Source organism: Chlorella variabilis (assembly GCF_000147415.1).
Source record: "Chlorella variabilis unplaced genomic scaffold CHLNCscaffold_42, whole genome shotgun sequence".
In the NCBI taxonomy this organism is placed as follows: domain Eukaryota; kingdom Viridiplantae; phylum Chlorophyta; class Trebouxiophyceae; order Chlorellales; family Chlorellaceae; genus Chlorella; species Chlorella variabilis.
In genome coordinates, this window is record NW_005435047.1 from 1974 (window position 1) to 21625 (window position 19652).

Genomic DNA, 19652 nt, shown 5'->3' on the forward strand with positions numbered 1-19652 from the left:
TGCCCACGTCCATCCCATGCTTTTTGTCCCAAGACCAGAATAGAGTTGCTTCATTTATCAATGACTGCCATGTTTTACGCCGCCGCAATGCGTGTTTGAGCCTCGCTGGCTCCGAATCCGCTCTGTAAGTCAAGTCAAGCTCTGAGGAGTCTGGAAACCCTAGCACAACCACATGCTGGTCAGCCGCCCCTAACAACCTTGCTGCATCTGCCACGGTTGCTCTCGGTTGCATGTCTGGCACCAACGTCAAGCCATTGTAAGTCAGAAAGCTTGGGGCAGAACTTGTGAGCGCTCGGCAACATGTCGAAGGGCAATGCGCCCGATGGTCCGGGCAAAGAAAATCCAACACCAAAACTGTAAAATAGAGTGGCGAGGAAAGCGGAACAGAAGCTAGTTGGCAGTTGTAAACACACAGGGGACGGGGCAGCACTGTCTTAAGCTGACACCACCGAGTGCAGAGAGAGGAACCAGCGGACAAGGAGACAACAGGAGCAGGGAAGAAGCAGCGGGAAATAAACGGGGCTTGCATGAGGCAGCGTCGGCCCTCAGCAAGCTATCGACAGCAGGCCAAACTTCTCTGCCAGGCTCTTGACTGCAGCTTCATCCTCGCGGTCGGCCTGCGGCAGGAAGGCTGCTAGCTGCTCGCCAGTGGCCTGCCACGCCTCGTGCGCCGCTTCCTCGCCCTTGAGTTCCGCCAGCTTCTGCAGCAAGCTGCCCACCGTCTTGGCTGCGCCACCACCACCCACAAGCATTGTATCCTCGCCGTCCTGCATGAGCACGCAGAAGTCATAAGACGATGGGCCAGCAGTAGAGAAGAGGGCCAAGGGACTGCGACGCGATCAAGCGTCAGCCACAGAAATCGCCTTGCCTGGATTTCATCGGGGTTTGCGTCTGCAGTGCGAATGTGTTCCAAAAGCGCACGCAGGTCGGCGCTGCCGGATGCCACCAGTTCGCCCAAGATGGCACCAACCTGCGGGTGCGGAACAGGTGTGCAGAGTTTGCGTCAGACCTGAAAAGAACTCCTGCTGCTTTCTGGGTAAAGGGGAAGGATGCAATCAGCCTGCTCTAATAAATTTTAGCATGATCAAAACACTCACCTGCACCGGTGCCTTGGGCACATCGACGGATAGATCATCCAAGTTGTCCAGCAGCTGCCGCGCACCACGCTCCAAATCAGCGCTCTGTACACTCAGGGAAGAGCGGGATGCAACGCATGAATAAAGAGCACAGCTTGTACGAGCAACCAGGGCGAGCCAACAGCAGATTGCAGGAGCAGCTCGCACGGCCCAATGCAGCGGCTATTACCAGCCTCATTGCATGCTGCGTGCACAACTCAACCGTTCACACCTGCAGCACGCTTTCCTCCGCGCAGCTGCGCAGCAGTGCCGCCAGCATGTCCCAGTCAGTGCCCTTGGTCTCCAGGCTCGTGGTCATCATGACCTCGTACAACAATGGCACATCCGCACCCAGATCCACAAGCTCCCTGCGGGGCAGGCGGGTGGGAATGGCACACGCATGTTAGTCCTATGGACGGACCATGCCGGGGTGTTGTTCATTGAGAGTAGCAATGAGAGGACACCAACTGTTTCAACAGCATGCTCAGCAGCTGCCCAGTCCATGCGACTCACTTGATGCAGATGATGCCTTCCTTAACGTCCTTGGTGTTGTACAGCTCCGCCAAGAGTGCCTTGGCCTTGGTCCGCACCTCGTCCTCAGACAGGCCGTCCACAGATGCAGGCTCAGGCTCAGGCTCCGGCTCCGGCTCAGGCTCTGCCGCTGCAGCAGGCTCGGGCGCACGCTCACCACGAGCAGGCGGCGCAGGTGGCCCCTGCTGCCGCCCAGAAGACTGCCGTTCTTGGGGTCCAGCAGCTGCAGAACCCGCCCTATGGGAAGCAAGAGATGGGGGCGAGAAGCAGAAGGAACAGAGGAATGGCAATCAGTGATAAGTGCGGCATTGCACTGCTTGCAGACAGCACAACAAACACAACTGCTGCGCGCGGGTGCTGAAATGTCCCTGCACGATTAAGTCACAGGTTAGCCTATGGGGCAGGCCACCCGCGTGCCGTGTGCTGTGGTTTCCGCTCTTGCAAAGCAACCCAAGGATGTGACGCTATGGAGAAACAGCGCCCCACCCTGACAATGCTTGCGTGGTGCCGTAGCAGGCATGCAAATGGTGCAAGGCATGCCGAACTCTGTTGTGCTCAACACCTTTGGCTGCCCTGCCACACGGCTGCATCCCACCACCCAGAACATCCCACCATCCTCACCTGTCGCCACCGCGCTGCGGCCCAGGCCTGCCCCCTGGTCGGAAGCTCTGCTGGCCGCCAGGCCCCAGGAAATCGTTGGAGCCGACGCGGTTCATGGCCCGGATTGGCGCATCAACGCGGTTGTCAAAGGGAGGCCGCCTGAAGGGAGGAAATCAAGAATCGGGCGGAGACAGCTGTCACCAGCAGGCAGCATTGGCAGCAACATATCTGATGAGGTTGATATGCCACTACCTCACGGTGCTGCTTAGCATGCAGCACTGCCACAAAGCTGGGAAGGTGACAGCAGACACGCACCCTGGCGGGGGTCCGCCGCGTGGCCCGCGGAAGGAATCGCCGCGACCTGACTGCTGCCGGTCTAGCATGGCACTCCGGCTCCGCTTGAGGGCCTCCTCGCGATGGATCTCCTCAATCGTCTTGGGGCCCTCAGCCTGCAGCAGTGACATCCGTGGCGACACGGGGCGCAGCGAGGGAGTAAACCAGCGAGCGCCCAAGGCCATCTAGCGCAGCGCAAGCGCGGCCGAGAGGTCGGGCAACAGCCACAGCTGCAGAACAAAGCTGCCTGCAACACAGCTTTCGCAGGATTCCATTACCCTCCACACTCCAACCCATCATGCCAGGCCCATTCGCACCACCAACTCCACTAACCTCCTTGCGCGGCCGCCACCGATTTCTGCGCTGCTCAATGAGGTCAATGAGCATGAAGCGGTGGCGCGAGTCCAGCGCCGCCTCATTGCGTGCCAGTGTCTCAATGCGGCTGAAGTACACGTTCATCACCTCCTGCAGGCTCACCGGCAACCAACAGATGTGGCAAGCCAGCTCAATGGAGGTGAGGTCATCGATGGCTTCACCACAGCAAAAGCAACAGCGCATGGCAGCATGGCAGCTGCAAGCGCACTCACCTTGGTGCTGGCAGGCTTGCCATTGTTGAAGTTCTTGACCTGTTTGGTAGACGCATCCAACAGGCCGCCCACCGTGGCAAGCAGCTTGCACATGCACTCCACATCCTCGGGCTTGGGGTTGCCCACCTCCTCCAGCAGCTGCTTGATGCATGTATGCATCACGGTCTCCGTCAGCACGCCCTTCCTGCAGGGAGAGCGGGGCCGTAGTGGGGTGGGGGAGGGGCGGCAAGATTAGGAGCGGGGGCCGGCCAGACATCCAGTCACAGACATCCAGTCACAGGGGCCTTGATTGAAGCGTGAGCATAGTGCTACCACCGCACTGCACTTACTTGAACAGCTGGCCCACAAAGACGATGTTGCCCAGCATGCGCTTGCGGGCCTGCAGCTCCGCCATCGCCTTTCTGCGCTCCTCTTTGCGTGCTGCCAGCTCAGCCTTCTTGGCGGCCTCTACAGCGCAGACAGGAAAGCAGGCGCAGTGGCAGTGGGGCAGGCACGAGCATTTATCAGGCCATGAGAAAAACACTACTGCACTATGCAATGCCATGGCCAGCAATTTGCCGCATGCGCAGAAAGGCCTGCCATTGCCAAGCAGCACCTGCATCGTGCTTGGCCTTGGCCTCATCCTTGACCTCGCCCTGCTCCGCAGCGGCCTCCTCCTTCTCCTCCTCCTTCCCTTCCTCCTCCTCCTCCTCCTCCTCCTTCTCCTCCTCGTCCTGGCAGCATAAGTGGTGGCAGAGTGAGAAACATACGGCAGGCAGATGCACTGGCAATAAATATCAAAAAGTGTCACATCCAGAGGCTGCCGCACGCACGCCAACCGCTCCACCAGCGCTCCGCCCTGCAGCAACGCACCTGGCTCTCCTGCGGAGGCACCTCGCCCGTTTCCTTGGCATGCTTCTCGCGCTCACTGACCGCCTTCATCGCTGTCACGCCCGCCTCGAACTCCTCCTGGCACTTGTCGAGCAGCGTGCGCCGGAATTGCACATCATTGCCCTCATCGTCCTTCAATTGCGGCAGCGCAGGGTTTAACCTGCAGTACGGAAGACAGCAGGGCGGCTAGGCATGGTGAGGAGCAAGGCGGAGGGTAGACGGCAGGCGCATGGCAGGCTGAATGACATGTAAGTGAGCATGTACCCTGGAGTCGAGGTAGATGCTTAATGCAGAGGAAGCCGGCTGGCGCAGATGTGCAGACACAGCAAGCCGGCAGATGCAGAGTGTGCACTACTTAAGAACGGGGCCCGCAAGCTGCCCCACAGTGCGGCGCACTCACGCTGCCACTAGGTCAGCGTAGAGCTCTGCAAAGTGCGTCTCGGTCAGCGCCTTGTCAAAGATTTGGTTGATGAAGCCACTCAGCGTCTGGGCCAGCTTGCGCTCATTGATCACCTCCACAATCTGCCATGCCAAGTAGGAACGGTGCAAGGATGTGAGGACGGGGCAAGGGCTGGCAGCACGTGGCAGCCAGCTATGTGATGCATGCTGCCACAGCACTGCAGCTAGTAAGAGCCGTGGTCCATCCGCAAACCACCTCTTCCCACCCACCTGGCCTGTGATCTTGGCGAAATTGTCCTTGGTGATCTTGTTGAGCAGCGACTTGAGCTGCTTCTGCGCCTGCTCCTCCGCTGGGTCGTCGGTGCGGGTAGCGCCCACCTACAGACCACAGACACAGCAGCAAGCAAAATTGAGCAGTGGGGTGCTGTGCTTTGGCGATGCATGGTGGCCCCGTCTTCAACCAGCGCCTAAGAGCCTGCAACTAGCAGCTGCAGCACCTTGTACGCGCTGTCAGTCTTGTGCAGCTGGTGCATTGGCCCGCCCGCCATGCGCATGCCGGGCGGTGGGCCGCCGCGGCGGCCGTCATATTGTTGCATGCCGGGCATAGGCGGCAGCGGCTTGCCACGCTCCCATTGGTCCGCCTCCGCGCCTGCACAGCACGGCATCAGAAAACAAAGGACAGGCAGCAGTGTGGGGACCTGAAAGGTGGGGCACTGATGCACACAGCTTCGCAGCTATGTGTGCAATTGGCTGAAACAGCAGGTGATGCCCAAGCTTACCTCCCCTATGGCGCCCCGACTGCTGACGGCCCACCATGCGCGGGTCGGCACGCATGCCCGGCGGACCAGGGATGGGACCTGCAAGCCACCGATGTCAACATCAAATGGGCACAGCACGCTGCTTGGTGGAGCCCCGTGTGCAACCATTTGGCTCACAAAAACAGCGCAGCCTGCTCGAGGTTCGGGGACGGCCTCCTCAGGGAGCTCGGCAGATCCTCACCTGATGGAAGGCGCCCACTCTGCCAGCGGTCGTCACCGCCAAAGCCGCCGCCGCCACGCGGGCCGCGGCCGCCCATGGGCGGGCCAGGCGGGCCAGGCATGTTCTCACGCGACAACTGCTTGAAGGTCTCCGTTTCAATGCCCTTGGGCACATCTGCAGCACCAGCAGCGGCCCAGGTGTGATCAGCCACGTGCCAAACATTTGTCGCAGGAAGGTCCCAGGCAAAACAGCATGCGTCTGCTCACCTGTGCACTTGTTGCCGTAGAAGAACAAGAAGTCGGACCCGTACCGCTTGCGGCCACTCTTGTCGTGCTCAAACCCTGCACATAGAAACAAACCGGAGCAGGTTTGTGGTTTGACAGGCACTGAACAAGAAGGATTGCTGGCAAAGCCCAATTAAATCGCAAAGTCAATCGGCCTGCCCAGCCCCCATGCAGCCTACCTGTGGGGGGCTCCACCTCCTTTGGCGCCTCCTGCTCGTCCTCTGCTGGAATCTCGCCTTCTTCAATGGCAGAGGAGCTGAAGGGGCTGATGTTGGCAGAAGGCTGCACCGGCTCCTCGCCCTCTCCCGGCTTGACCTGCTGCTCCTGGGCAGCAAAGCTGCTGTCACCATCAGCTGGTACCTCGCCAGCGGGGGCCGCGGCCTGCAGCTGCTGCTCCGCATTCTCCTCGGCCGCCGCCTCCTCATCAGCCTTCTTCTGGGCAGAGGCGGCCTCCTCCGCAGCAGCTGCCTCCAGGGCCGCTGCCTCTTGGGCTGCCGCCACCTCGGCCGCAGCCTGCTTAATCGCCACGTCCTTAGCGGCCTGCTTGGCCGCTACCTCCTTAGCGGCCACCTCCTTGGCTGCTGCTGCTGCTGCTGCTGCTGCTGCTGCTTCCTCGTCAGCCTTCTTCTTGGCAACCGCCTCCATTTCAGCCGCCTTCTTCAAAGCTGCCTCCTCCTCGGCCTGCAGAACAAGTGTGTTGTCAGTCCACTCATGCGGCCTGTCCAAAACACAGATAGAATTGCGCAACTCAATTCTATCCTCACTGTCTGCAAAATGCCGCCGAGTAGAGCACGCCCCAAAACAGGCAGGCCCCCGTCAATATCACACGTTGGTCAGGCCCGGGGCAAGTATGCAATCCCGCACCTTGCGCTTGGCCTCTTCAGCAGCCTTCTTTGCAGCCTCCTCGGCCTGCTTCCGGGCAGCTGCAGCCTCTTCGGCAGCCTTCTTTTCCTCCTCAGCCTGCTAACAGAAAGTGGAGTAGGCAGCACGAATGCGTCATGGGTTGACAAATGCCAGGGACAGCCGTTGCAGATGCAAACAACAGCAGACAGTACCTGGCTATCACAAGGAAGCAAAGCCACTGCTTCATTGCGCTGCAGCCATGCGAACAGCCGTAGCGAACCCTGCAATGTGTTACCTTGCGCTTGGTATCCTCCGCAAGTTTTCGCGCCGCCTCCTCCTCGGCTAACTTCTTGCGGGCCACCTCGTCATCTGCAGCCTTCTTACGGGCAGCCTCCTCTTCTTGCCGCTTCTTCTCAGCGGGGTCCACCATCAGCTTCTCCTTGAAGCTCTGGCCGCTGCCCCACACAGCCGCAGGCTTGGGCGCCGCTGCCGCAGCCGCCACTGGTGCCGCTGCAGTTGGGCCGGCAGTCGTAGGCGCCACTGGCGCAGCAGCCAAATTGCCAGCTGCAGCAGGGGTTGCTGCCTCGGGGACCGCTGCAGTGGGGGTTGCTGCCTCAGGGACCGCTGCAGCAGGGGCTACAGCCTCCTTGGGCTTGAGCGCTGCGGCTGCTGCCGCCTCCGCTGCCGCCTTGGACGGGCCTGTGCCCTTCACCGCCTCGGCCGCAGTTTGGGGCGCGCCAGTCGCTGCCTCGGGCTTCTTGGCTTCTGCCACTGCCACTGACTTGGCTGCTGGTGCGGCTACCTTTTTCTTGTCAGCAGCCTTGGTCGAACCGCCCGCCTGTTCGCCACTGGCCATGGGCTTGGACAGGTCAATCACCTCGTGTGTTTCGGGGTTCTCTAGCCGCAGAATTTTCTTCTCTCGAGGGGGCGTGGCCACCGGGACGGGCTTGGGGGTGCCCGCAGCAGCTGTAGCGTATGGCGCTGATGCGGGCTGCGACTGCGGCGGAGCAGCCATGGCGCCCGAAGTAGCCATGCCCTGCTGCCCGCCTGCACCCGCCTGCATGGCGGACGGGGTCATGCCATACTGCCCATACTGCGCTCCCTGCCACGCCTGCAGTGTGAGGCGAGCGCACTGTTGAGCGCGCCACCCAGGGTTGTGCATAGAAGGCATCCGCATGGGTACGGCGCTTGCATGCATGGCTGCCGCAGAGTGATCGCTGCAAGGGCGCCGAGCAATGCACCGTCCCCATGGTGCCCTGCGCGCCGCTTTGTGACTCACCTGCGAGTAGCCTGGCGGCGTAAAGTAGTTGGTGCCGCCTGGCATATACATCATTCCACCCATGCCAGGCCCGGTAAACGTGGCCGCGCCGGGGTTCATGCTGAAGCCTCCAGGCATCCCAAACTGCACCAAAGCAAGCAAATGGGAAGCAAAGGGCTGCGTCAGCGAGCTTGCTGCCATTCAGCACGATCGCACATGCATGCGGAATGCCTGTCCACGAGCAACAGAAACGCACAGAAATGCGCAGTCAAAACACATATCCCTGCCTGCAACCTCACAGCTTGCAACCCTCTTCCCTATGTGCCTCGCACCTGCTGCGGGTACATTCCCATGGCGGGGTTGAGGCCCACGCCTGGTTGCTGCTGGCCAGTAGGGCCACGCCCCTGGCCGCCACGTGGGCCCCCGCCATGCTGCTGCCGGGGTGCCTGCTGCTGCATCTGCTGTGGCACACCCTGTGGCGGCATCATGACTGGCACGGCTGCCGCCGCATCTGGCTTTGACCCCCCACCAGCTGCCGCAGCCGCAGCGTACCCGCCGGGCCGCTGCGTCGGGGGTGCGCCTGAGGCTGGCATCACGGGCAGGGGGGCCGCCAAGGGCTGCGGCGGCGGCGGTGCCGCGGCTGGCGGTGCAGGGGCAGGAGGTGCAGGGACGGGCGGGGGGGGCTTGGCCGCCACTGGCACCGGCGCCGGCTGCTGCTGTTGCTCCTTGACAACCTCGGTTGGATCGATGTCGCCGAACTTGATGGAGGCCTGCCGGCCTGTACTTGGGGAAGCCAGAAAAGGAGCAGCACATCACCCCACGAGGCACCCAGCGCTACAGCAATGAGGAACGCCACCCTCAGCTGTCACAGCTGCCAGAACGCTGCTGCATTGACTGCCGTCACTGCGAGCGTACCCTCGACTCCGGGCGGCAGCTTCACTCCGGCAGTGGCTGGCTGCACGGCGGCGGGCGGGGCCGCGGGTGCCGCCGGGGCAGCTGGCGGCGGGGCAGCACCGCTTGGCGCGGCCGGGCCATCTGCCGCCGAGCCGTTGGCGGCCACTGGTGCTGGCTTGGCACTGGCCACGCGTGCCGCCCAGGACATGCCGCTGGGCGCCATCGGCTCGGGGGGCGGCGACGGCGTGCCTGCAGGCGGCGGCCACGGCAGTAGCACCTGTGACCGGGCGGCGCCAACTGCACCTTGGTGCCCATTTTCAGCGCTGCTGCACCCCCGCTGCCCTTGATCGGGCACCAAGGCTGGCGGCGCACCCACCATTGGCAGCGGGGATGGGGTGTGACTCGGGGCCCCTGCCCTTGTTCAACTGGGCCTGCGGCCTGCATGCAGAGGCGGCAGAGCTCGGCCGTCAGCCACCCGGTGGGGCCGCCAGCCTGGCCCGCATTTTTGCATGCAAGCAGCGTGGGCGCACCCTCTGCCGGAGCCACGCCCCCCCGCGGTCTTCCCCCGACCGCCGGGCTGCTGTGGGGGCTGGGGAGCCCCCTCCTGACGGGAGGCCATCCCCTCCCTGCTGCGCACGCCTCCCTGGGCTGCTTGGGCTGCTTCTCTCGTTTGGCTGCGTGTAAATGTGGCACCGTGAATTGGTGTGTTGATTGGGCGAAAGTGCTGCCGAGGTTTATCGCCCCCTGCCTTCTGGCACGGGGTCCATTGGCTTCACCACTCGTTGCAGCTTTGGCTGCGTCCCTCCACCTCCTGCTTGCCCACTGCTGCCAGGCTGCCCACCCGTGTGCTGCTTGCGCAGGTCAGTGCGCTGCTGTCGAGCGGGTGTGGCCACCCGCAGCCAGCCAGCTCCCCACCTCTCTCCTCGGGGCTGGGAAGCTCGCAGCGGGGCGGCAGGCAGCCGACCGGACCCCCAGCAGCCCCAGCAGCCCCACAATGTGTGGCTCCGCCAGCGCCATGGCGGCGCCGCCAGCCAGCACGCGCAGCTCAGCAGCAGCAGCCCGCGCGCAACATGCCAACCTGGCAGCGCCAGCGCACTGCCTGCAGCTCCAGCGGCACGGCTGCAACCCGCTGCAGCGTGCCAAGAGAATGGATGGGCTGGGCGCCAGCGGTGTCTTGCCGGTGCGAGCCGAGAGGACAGCCGATTTTGTGCTCGACTGTGTGTGATGTTGGAATGTCCTCAGGCTGCCCCATGCCTGTAGGGTGGAGAACCTTCTGCGGTTGAATGATCACTCACCTCCCACACCTTCACCCTCCCCCCACCTGCAGCGGCGGCAGCGGCGGCAGCAGCGACCAGTCCCAGCACGGGCACGACCCGACACGCTAGCCAGCCGCGACGACCCGCCAGCCCCCACCAGCAGCCCCTCCTCGCGAAGCCGGGACGAGGAAGAATCCGCCATCAGGCAGATTGAGCGGTTGGAGGTGGAGGAGCCAATGGTGGAGGAGCGTGCGGAAGGCGCCGCCTCAGCCGTGATTGCGGCGCTGGCCTTTGGCGCAGGCGTGTGGGCAGTGATGGGCGAGCAGAAGGGCGCCGAGTACTTCGCGGGATACCTGCTGGAGCAGTCCCTGTCGGGTGCGTCTGCTAGCCTGGGTAGGCGGCTGAGCGCATGGGCATGCGGGGCACTGATGTGCGATGAGTGACAACGGCTGAGCTCAGTGTATGGCTGGTGATGCAAATGCCCTACCTCCCTCGTTCTCGCAGTGGATAACCTGTTTGTGTTCATCCTGGTCTTCAACTACTTCAAGACGCCCATCGAGTACCAGAGCAAGGTGCTGACGTACGGAATAGCCACCGCAGCGGTGCTGCGCCTTGTGCTCATCGTGGCGGGCGTGGACATAGGTGGGCAGCGGGGGGAAGAGCAGCTGAGACGGTGCTGTGAATTTTGCACGGCAGGTGCACTATTGAAGTGATGGCCATGCCCAGCATGCTGGGGGCTGCCCGTTGCGCCTGCAACTGCTCTGCCCTGCCACCCAACTGACGTTCTCATTGGCTGGGCTTCCTGCCACAGTTGAGCGGTTTGAACCGGTGCTGCTGGTGTTCGCCGGCATCCTGCTGCTGTCCAGCGCCAAGCTGCTGACGTGAGCGGCCTGTGGCGCTGTTTGCCGGCAGAAGGGTGATCCTTTGCCTTGCTGCAGCAGTACGGCGAATGTCATCCTCCTGGCGATTTGCCGCCGCCCATTTTGATCGTTACGCGCTGCTGTCCGTGCAGGGCGGGCGGCGATGAGGAGGAGGAGGAAGACTTGAGCAAGAACAAGATTGTGCAGTTCTGCAAGTCTCTCATGTCATTCACCGATTCGTACGATGGCGACAAGTTTTTCACCATGCAGGTGAAGCGATGCCACACAAACGTGGGCACGCTATGTGGCGGCTGTGCGGCACCAACATTACCTTGGCAGCGGCCTTCAGCGCTGGCCTTGCCCTCAGTGCAGAACTGTCGCGCTGAGTGGGCTGGGCTGGTGTGGCTGTCTGTGTGCAGAACGGCGTGCGCGTGGCGACGCCGCTGCTGCTTGTGCTGCTGGTGGTGGAGCTGTCCGATGTTGTGTTTGCTGTAGACTCCATCCCCGCGGTGAGTTGGCGAGGGCAACGGGCGCGGGGCATCGCAGTGTGTGTGTGTGTGCATTGGTGCTGCTGCTGGCTGGCACCCCATGCAAGGCCATGCGCCTTGCGGTGGGTGGTTGGGATCGCTGGGTTGGGGTGACCAGGTGGCTGGCTTGGTGGGGTGGCCGGTGGCCGGCCGGGTGCGTGTGTGGGGCGGTGGGGGTGTGGCGGGTGAGTGGGGTGGTGGCCACCCACCCAGCCCAAACCACCCAGACTCCCATCCCCACCCAGCCCATCCCCACCCACCCACCCACAGCTCAGACTGCGCTGCTGCGCGCCGGGACCTCCCTTTCCTGTCCCGCAGGTTTTGGGCGTAACGCTGGACCCCTTCATCGTGTACACTTCCAATCTCTTTGCCATCCTGTCACTGCGAGGTCTCTACACCTTTGTCTCCACCTTCATGAAGGAGCTGCGCTTTCTGGACAAAGCGGGTGGGTGCGCGCACACAGCAGCGGCAGGCAGGGCTGTGCGCAGGGGTGTTTGGCTGATCTGCTGCTGACTGCCTTGCCATCTGCTTGCCGTCTGCAGTGGCGGTGGTGCTCGGGTTTGTGGGTGGCAAGATTTTGGCCCAGTTTGCGGGCCTTGACGTGCCCACCGATGTGTCGCTGGGTGTGGTGGCAAGCATCCTGGGCCTCGGAGTGGGGGCCAGCCTGCTGCCAGCTGGCAAAGAAAGCGACTGACTGTGGCGGGCGCATCGGTACATACGTGTGGCTTAATGGACACCCAATTTTGCCCTGCCTTCTTTGCAATTGAATCTGTCTTTCTCGTGCTCATTGACCTTCTAAAACACATTCTCACTTGATGTTGCAAATAGTTCTTTAAACTGAAGGATAGCGGACTCCCCTCCCCTTTGCTGGCACCCTTAATATGTTGTTCAGTGCCCCTCGACCCTACCTGTCGACTGTGGTTTGCAGGTTTTGCATGTGTGTCATCTCTTGGCACCAATGCTGCACACCTTCGTGCAGTTGCGGAGGCTACATGGTTGGGGGTGACCACTGCAATTCGGTGCTGCCGAGGGCCAAAAGAGGGCAGCCACAGCCCGCCCACTGCCTGTCAGCAAGGCCTGTTCAGCAAGGCCTGTCAACGAGGGCAGTTTAGACCAGCACCAGTGCTCTCAATGCGCCTGTGCTGGTGCCGAACTGGTGCCTGTGTTTGTCCATGGAGTTCATCAAGCCGCAGCCCCTAAAGGATCTGCTGATGATTTACAAAGTAGCAGCGCCAGCGAGGCCGCCTACTTTTTGCTGGTGCCAAACCCCCCGAAGCCCATTGCCGCCATTGTTTCAGGGTCCATGCCCTCATCCTCCGACTCCGACTCCGACTCTGCTTTTCGCCGCTTGCCCGACCGCTTCTCCTCCTCCTTTTGCTGTTGCGCCGCCGCCAGCTGCTCAAAGCCTGCAGGCAAGGCCACCAGTCAAAACGTAGTAAGCCCAGCTGTGCATGGCAGTACAGCCCAACCGCATCCACCACTGTTACAGCCCAAAACCGCATCTCCTGCGGTGCATCGAGCGTGGCATGCCAGCATAGAAGGCAAGCTTTCCTCCACCACCATCCGCACCGTCTGGCGCGAAGTCTGCCGCGCTGCTGCCGACGCCCTCCTTCCTCTTCTTGGCCTCCTCCAATCGCTGCCGCACCTGCTCCGCCGTCGACTTCTCTACTCGCATGCTCATCCCCAGTGCACGGTTGTGCCACTTGCCTGCAGGGCAGACAGGCAGGGAGCGAGGATGGACGGAGCTGTCAGGGGCACAGCAGCAGGGCAGGAGGGTCGGAAAAGGCACGACAGCGGCAGTAAGAAGCAGGGCTGCGCTCTTTGTGTCCAGGTGCTTCACGACTGCCGCTGTACACACTGCAACGAATCGGCGCAGCCTCACCATTGATGTGGTCCAGGTAGCTCTGGCTGTCGCGCAGGATACAGTCGCACACATTGCAGTAGTAGCCCGCTTGCTGGCTTAGCGGCATGGTGACTGACACGACCTGCAAGAGAATGAAACAAGGGAGCAAGCAGCACCTCACATGCTGGCGAGATTAAAGCAGGGGGTGGGGCTTGCAGCAGAGCAAGCCCGCTGGTGCTCCGACTTGCAGGCAAAGCAAGCATGAACCCAGGCGGCGGTGCCAATGTGCGGCAGGCCCCATGCCCACCTGAGACTTGTTGAGCTTAGAGGCGAGGTCAATTTGGTAGTCGCGGGCCTTGAGGTTGGCGCGGGCCACGATCAGGCCCTGGTGGAGCGGGTCGCGCTCCAGACGCTTGCGCTTCTTGGCCTCCAGCGCCTCATCCTCATTCTTCTTCTCCTGCAGGGTTCCACGGAGGCGGCGGCAGCGGCAGTTACACCCAGGCAGGCACGCTCAGGCGGCTCCGGGCGGAGGGCAGCGCTCCAGGCTCCGGCAGAGCAAGGGCTGCCCACACGGCTCCCGCCAGCACCTTCTCCTCCCGCTCCTTGGCCTTCTCTGCAAAATCCTCCTTGTCCCACTTCCTGCGGAAGTCGACGTTGTTGACCCCCTTCACGTTCTTGCTCATCTGTAGGGCCGCTCGAAGCTGTGGCGAATCGGAGCTATGGCGGCACCACCGGCAGCAGGGACTTGGCGGCGGCGCTGCTGGGCGGCGGCCCGGACTGCGGGGCCTGCTTCCACCGCTTCAGGCTCAGCTGATGTGGCCTGCAAGGCGCCGCTAGCCTCACGGGTGCCTGAGGAGGCAGGCACTGGGACGTTCTGGGTACACGAGCTCTGGAGGCACGGCCGTGCACACTGTGATCAACAACAAAGAATCTGGTGGCGCTGCGGCTGTGAGAATACACACCGCCGCGTCGTGGGCACTACTGCCAGCGTGTCGGCCAATTTAGCGGCCCAAATGAGTGCGCACAAGCAGACAAATTAGTTGCCCCCTTCTGTTGATCAAGCCAAAGATCCCGACAACCCCACTTTTACCGTGGCGCGCCCGTCCCCTGCGGCCCCGCGAATCGGGAGGGATGAGCAATGTAGACGATCTCTTCGGCTCGGATGGCGATGAGCCGCAGCCAGTGGCCGCCCCCGCCGCCAAAGTCGACCTAAAAGCGAGGCTGGCAGCCCTGGCGGAGGCCAAGCGCAAGGAGAGGGAGGTGAGGGCACCCCAGTGGTCCTCCTGCAAGGGGAGACGCCCAGAGGCCGCTTCTGCCAGCCGCCCAATCAAGCACCGCCGCCGCCACCTGTGCAGGAGGAGTCGCAGCAGCGCAAGCCGAAGAAGCAGAAGAAGGCAGCACTGGTGGATTTTGGGGACGATGAGGAAGAGCAGGCAGACGGGGCCGGGGCGGGCGAGGCCAGCGAAGTCTACGAGGCTGCCGGCGGGGGTGCAGGCAAGCCCCCTGCTATTGGCACATCGTGCTGCGGTGGCTGCCAGCCTGTGTGCTGAGCCTGCAGTTGCGTGGCAGGCACGTACAGAGCATAGTATGCCTGGAAGCCTGCCTTGCGCACATTTGCTTGACCGCCCATGGCCCACCTGCAGGAACCTCGCGCCGACGCAAGCCATCCAGTGTGTCGGCATCAGACCGCCCCCCAGTGGCGCCCGAGGTGGATGAAAGCGACGAGGCACTGAGGGTGGTCACTGATGCCGACCGCGACTTCATTGATGATGATGGTCTGGACCCTGAGGAGCGCATCGACTTTGGAGATGATGAAGAGCAGGCGCGGGGTGGAATGAGTTTTGCAGCGGCCTTTCCCAGCCCTGCCAGCCTTTGCGAAGGAGCTGGGGAAAGTCAGTGTACTATGTATGAGAATTCTGCCTCCAGCTAGCTGCTTGACTTCAAGCGTCGCAACTGTACCTGCGCTTTTAACATTTCCTCCACCTGCAGCTGGCCAATTACGCGGAGGCGGAGGAGGCGGGTGAGGGCGAGGACGAGCTGGAGGCCATGTTCAAGTGAGTTGCGCACTGGCAGGCACACATACTGCAATGGTGCTGCTCACGTGCTCAGCAGAGCCCTCGCCTGCAAATTGACCAATTGTAGTTCCCTTCCTTCCTGACTGCAGCAAAAAGAAGAAGAAGGAGGGGATGAGTGATATTGAGGCCAAAGCATTGGTGGAGAACATGCTCAGCACGATGGAGGTGGCGGCAGAGGAGGACCAGAAGGAGTATGAGAACGGTGGGTGGGCCGCACTAGGGCTTGCTCTGGGGGCCGTTGGCACTGTGCAGGCTCCCTTGCGGTGCTGGCCTATTCTGCATGGCGAAGCACCATTTCAATGTAGATGGCTTGTGGTGCCACGCGGTGATCTGCCCTTTGTGGTCCTCGGACCGGGCGCCTGGCTGTAGGACGCCCCGCGGTGTTCAAGCTGCGCTTGCTGTCCAAGGTGGAAGACGTGCTGTCCACCAAGCGGCTGCACAACGAGCTGTTGGACGCAGGGCTGCTGGGCGGTGCGTGCCATGCTGGTATGCCACCACCAGGCTTTGCAGTCCCAAGATGGGGGAGTGGTTGTTTGAGCCCTCTCTTGCCCTCTCTTGGATGTCTGCACCTCTTGGTTGTCTGCCAGCAGCCTCCCACCGGCTCACCCTCACCTGCCACCACTTGCAGTGCTCAAGGCCTGGATTGAGCCTATGGCCGACGGCGCTCTGCCCAACGCCAAGGTCCGCGAGACAGTATTACGCCTGCTGCACCAGCTGCCTGTGGATTGCAGCCTGGAGGATCGCAAGGAGCAGCTCAAACGCAGCGGGCTGGGCCGCGTCGTCATGTTCCTCTTCAAGCTGCCCGGTGGGTAAAGGGTTGGGCATGTGTGTGGATGAGACTTGCACAGCGGGACAGGGTGGTGAATGGCACTGTCCTGTGGCACGTGCCACAGCAGCGGCTCCCGTATTTGAAATGCTTCCTTCTTGTCCTGCTGTGCCCTGCTCCGCCGCTCTATTGATTTTGAGCTCTGCAGACGAGACGCCCACCAACCAGCGGCTGGCCAAAGAGCTGGTGGAGCGGTGGAGCCGGCCGATCTTGGCACCCAGCCGCGTGCGTGACCTGGATGCAGAGGTGTGCAGAGCCAGGCAGAATGGGGCAGCATAGTGTGACGGCACTAGCCAGGACATGGGCAGGATGTGCCAGGGCAGCAAACAGTCTCTTAGCTGATCGGACTTGTGCAAACACCTGCAGGAGCAAGAACGCATCCTCACAGCACGGCAACAGCGGCAGGCGCGCACGGCATCGCAGCAAGCAGCAGCATACGGCGAGGAGCTGGTGCGTGGATGTTCCTGCTTGCTGGGACGGGCTGGCAATTTTTGGTGCTCATGTGGTTGCGGCTAAGCAGAGTACGCAACCCCCCATCCTCCAGCCTGGTTCGACACTCCTTTCATCACGCCCCACGTTGATCTGCAGAACGAGGATGACGAGGGAATGCGGCGGCGGCAGCCAAAGTCTGGGGAACCCGGCTTCCGCTACCATGCTGCCATCCCGCAGGTGAGCTGGCCCGCTTGGTCATTGATCTGGAGTTGGTGTCTGGCTGGTTATTGGCTTGTGGGTTTCTGACCGGCACCTCCTGCTCTGCCATTCCATCCTTCCCCTGCAGGCTGCTTCGCTCGATTATGTCAAGGCACCCAGCAGCCAGTTCGCGATGCCTGAGAAGAAGGGGCCTGGCGGCAAGGGCAAGGACGAGCACAAGCTGAGCAAGAAGCTCAAGGGGATGGCCAAGGGCGGACGTGCAGGGCGGGCGGCAGTGGTCAGCGTCGAGGGCCGCAACGTGACGGTGCAACACTGAGCACTGGTCAGGTGGGCATGCCCAGCCTCCCAAACACCATGTACCGCTCTCCTTTCTCTCTTCCCCTGCTTGCTTTGTGCGCGGCATGTGTTACACTTACATGGGTGTAAAGTGGTAGGCATCAGACTACGCATCCATCTCATAGCACCACCAACAAAGAAACAGAGGATGGAAAAAGATAGGCGGATCACGGTCAGTTGGTCAAAACGCCCACTCTGGGCTAACATCAATTGTCTCAGGCGGTGGCAGCCTCTGAGTCAGAGGGTGCCGCTGGGGCCGACAGGTAGCCGCGCTGCTCCAGGTACGCTATGATTGTGGCCGCCATGTCCTCTGCACTCTGCATGTTGCCCGATTCGTCCTTGGCATCGATCACCAGCTCTGCCGTCAGCGGCTCCTCATCTGCAAGCACAGGGCAGGCAGATTTATTTGAGCCAAACCTCCGGCATTGTAGCAGCGAAGGACTGTTTAAACGTCGGCCCCATTCCCAGCACCACTGCTGCTCTGCTCACAGGGGTCGTCGATGCCTGCAGCACGGCGTGGGAACGCAAAGGGCGCAGATGAGCCTTGTGTATGCAGGAACTGGCTCAGAGCGCTGCCCACCCATGCAGGCAAATGCCCGTCATGTGTGTACCTCTATCTTAATGCCAGCAGCAGCAGCAGCACCACCCACCAGTGAACCCCTTGATCTTGCCGGCCCGCGCCGCCTTGTAAAGGCCCTTCGGGTCACGCTGCTCACACATCTGCGAATGATTGAAAGGAGGATAGCAGGGCACACTGAGGCTGAGAGCGAATACCTTGCCTCCCACAGCCTGCTGGGCTGCCGCCCTAGCGCCCACCAGCCCGCACCTCGATGGGAATGCGCATGTAGCACTCCACAAAGTCACCATTTGCCATGCGAGCACGCACGCTTTCCCTGCAGCATTCCGGCATGTCACAGCCAAGGGAGTTGCAGGGCAGTTTGGGCATGGGGTGCCGTGAAGTATGTGAAAGGCAAGCATGCGAAATGGCCATAGGGGGTGACAGTCAGGGGCAGTGCTGCACTGCGCTGACAACTGCAGCATGCGTGTGGGCCTGGGCCTTACAAGAGGAGCAGTCAAGCATGGCTTCCTGCACAGAGCCCATGTCCCTGCACTGACGAAGCACTCCACCCACCTGTCTTTGCGGTAGGGTGAGATGAAGGAGGTCAGGGTGATGACACCGCTCTCCGCAAACAGCTTGGACACCTCACCGATGCGCCGGATGTTCTCCTCCCGGTCCTGAGCACTGCAGACGGCAGGGCGGAGCAGTCGCACACACCAGCTTCAAAGTGTCGGGGCAGGCGTCAGCACTGCACATCTTCCCAGCAGTAGCAGCGGCAGAGCACCAGGACCAGGCAACTGTCGGCAAGCGGCACCTGAAGCCCAGGTTCTTGTTCAGCCCGTGGCGGACGTTGTCGCCATCAAGCAGCACCGTCATCCTGCCACGCGCGGCCAGCGCGTGCTCCAGGGTGCACGCCACCGTGCTCTTGCCGCTGCCGCTCAGGCCTGCGGTGGGGGTGGCATTGGGTTTACGGGCTGGCTGCCCTGTGCTGTTTGCTTGCCGCATACTCCGTGAGTGGACATCACAAACGCGGGGTTGCTGGTGGTCTAGGCCATGACACGCACCAGTGAACCAGAGCACCACGCCCTTCTGCCCCAGCAGTTCCTCCTTGGTCTCCCGCGGCACCATGCCATCATGGAACTTGATGTTGGTGGCCTGGAGAGGCAGCAGCGGGTGCAGGTGCACGACTGAGGGCACAACCGACCAACGAGCTGCAATTTGAGTGGCACCGGTGGCGGAAGGGTAGCGGGGGGTGGTCAGAGGCGGTTCCAACTGCCTCCGCCCTTGGCCTGATGCAAGCCACTTGAGAGGCCTAGACTCGCCTTGCCCACGTTGTACACGGCTCCAGCCGGCCCGCTGGTCACCGCGGCAGACTGCTGCAGGCTGCCGCAGGCGAGGGCCTCCATGGGAAGCAGGCTCCGGGCACACTGCTGCAGCCCGCGCCGGAGGGCAAACATGCTGCTGGCTGTTGCCAACCGCTCAGCGTAGGCTGTGGCGACGGTCCGCAGCGCCCGGCGTGCTGACGTGCGGTGAACAGTTTTGAGGCATAGACATGGAGTGCGACGTGCTGCGAAGATGATGGCGCAGTACCGCCTCGACAGGCGCAGTACAGCATGCTGCCCGTAGGGCCCACGAGTGCGTGACACACTGTTGCAATCATATTCGCCCCGTGTATAGAACTGCCACTGTCCACACAGCTCCTTCACACACGCCACATGGCCATCCACGCACTTCCCTGCGCTGGTGGCCGCCAACACGTTGCGGTGAATAGCAGGCCCCGCAGCCTGGCCCCAGCGCTGGCGCCTCGGCCACAGGCGCAGCCGCTGCCGCCGCACCGCTGCAGGCGGCTGCAGACGGTGCCACAGGAGCAGCCGCTGCCGTCGCACCGCTGCAGGCGGCTGCAGGTCTACGCACGCCGCAGCAGTGGCAGGGGTGGCAGTGGCGGCCCCCGCCGCCAGGAACCCGTGCCGATTGACAGGCTGGTGCAGCAGTATGCCCTCCCCGCGCTGGGCTTGCTGGTGGTGGGC

The 19652-nt window shown here is 62.3% G+C and overlaps 5 protein-coding genes across 5 annotated transcripts; 2 read left to right on the forward strand and 3 right to left on the reverse strand.

Annotated features, from left to right (window-relative positions):
- Positions 1 to 215: 215 nt before the first annotated feature.
- Positions 216 to 2697, reverse strand: CHLNCDRAFT_59437 (hypothetical protein). Its single transcript, XM_005842787.1, has 7 exons — positions 2562 to 2697; positions 2268 to 2405; positions 1629 to 1883; positions 1348 to 1483; positions 1098 to 1181; positions 869 to 970; positions 216 to 767 (listed from the first exon to the last, which is right to left on the reverse strand). The coding sequence occupies exons 1-7, from the start codon at positions 2627 to 2629 to the stop codon at positions 546 to 548; spliced, it is 1005 nt and encodes a 334-aa protein (XP_005842849.1). The 5' UTR covers positions 2630 to 2697; the 3' UTR covers positions 216 to 545.
- A 7487-nt stretch (positions 2698 to 10184) lies between these two features.
- Positions 10185 to 12029, forward strand: CHLNCDRAFT_28756 (hypothetical protein; the record flags this gene model as incomplete). Its single annotated transcript, XM_005842775.1, has 7 exons — positions 10185 to 10323; positions 10453 to 10590; positions 10760 to 10829; positions 10961 to 11078; positions 11228 to 11317; positions 11654 to 11780; positions 11878 to 12029. 7 exons carry the CDS (start codon positions 10185 to 10187, stop codon positions 12027 to 12029), a joined length of 834 nt encoding a protein of 277 aa, XP_005842837.1.
- Positions 12030 to 12580: 551 nt separating this feature from the next.
- Positions 12581 to 14091, reverse strand: CHLNCDRAFT_59438 (hypothetical protein; the record flags this gene model as incomplete). The annotated part of the gene is made up of 5 exons (XM_005842788.1): positions 13766 to 14091; positions 13486 to 13635; positions 13218 to 13320; positions 12905 to 13042; positions 12581 to 12741 (listed from the first exon to the last, which is right to left on the reverse strand). Exons 1-5 carry the CDS (start codon positions 13859 to 13861, stop codon positions 12581 to 12583), a joined length of 648 nt encoding a protein of 215 aa, XP_005842850.1. The 5' UTR covers positions 13862 to 14091.
- Positions 14092 to 14309: 218 nt separating this feature from the next.
- Positions 14310 to 17046, forward strand: CHLNCDRAFT_142536 (hypothetical protein; the record flags this gene model as incomplete). The annotated part of the gene is made up of 12 exons (XM_005842776.1): positions 14310 to 14438; positions 14534 to 14666; positions 14822 to 15007; positions 15048 to 15070; positions 15168 to 15232; positions 15343 to 15455; positions 15623 to 15724; positions 15882 to 16058; positions 16228 to 16325; positions 16446 to 16529; positions 16668 to 16748; positions 16858 to 17046. 12 exons carry the CDS (start codon positions 14310 to 14312, stop codon positions 17044 to 17046), a joined length of 1380 nt encoding a protein of 459 aa, XP_005842838.1.
- Positions 17047 to 17119: 73 nt separating this feature from the next.
- On the reverse strand, positions 17120 to 19154 carry CHLNCDRAFT_33366 (hypothetical protein). Its single transcript, XM_005842789.1, has 8 exons — positions 18948 to 19154; positions 18690 to 18780; positions 18440 to 18569; positions 18199 to 18309; positions 17893 to 17959; positions 17717 to 17786; positions 17556 to 17570; positions 17120 to 17445 (listed from the first exon to the last, which is right to left on the reverse strand). The coding sequence occupies exons 1-8, from the start codon at positions 19080 to 19082 to the stop codon at positions 17282 to 17284; spliced, it is 783 nt and encodes a 260-aa protein (XP_005842851.1). The 5' UTR covers positions 19083 to 19154; the 3' UTR covers positions 17120 to 17281.
- Between the last annotated feature and the right edge of the window lie 498 nt (positions 19155 to 19652).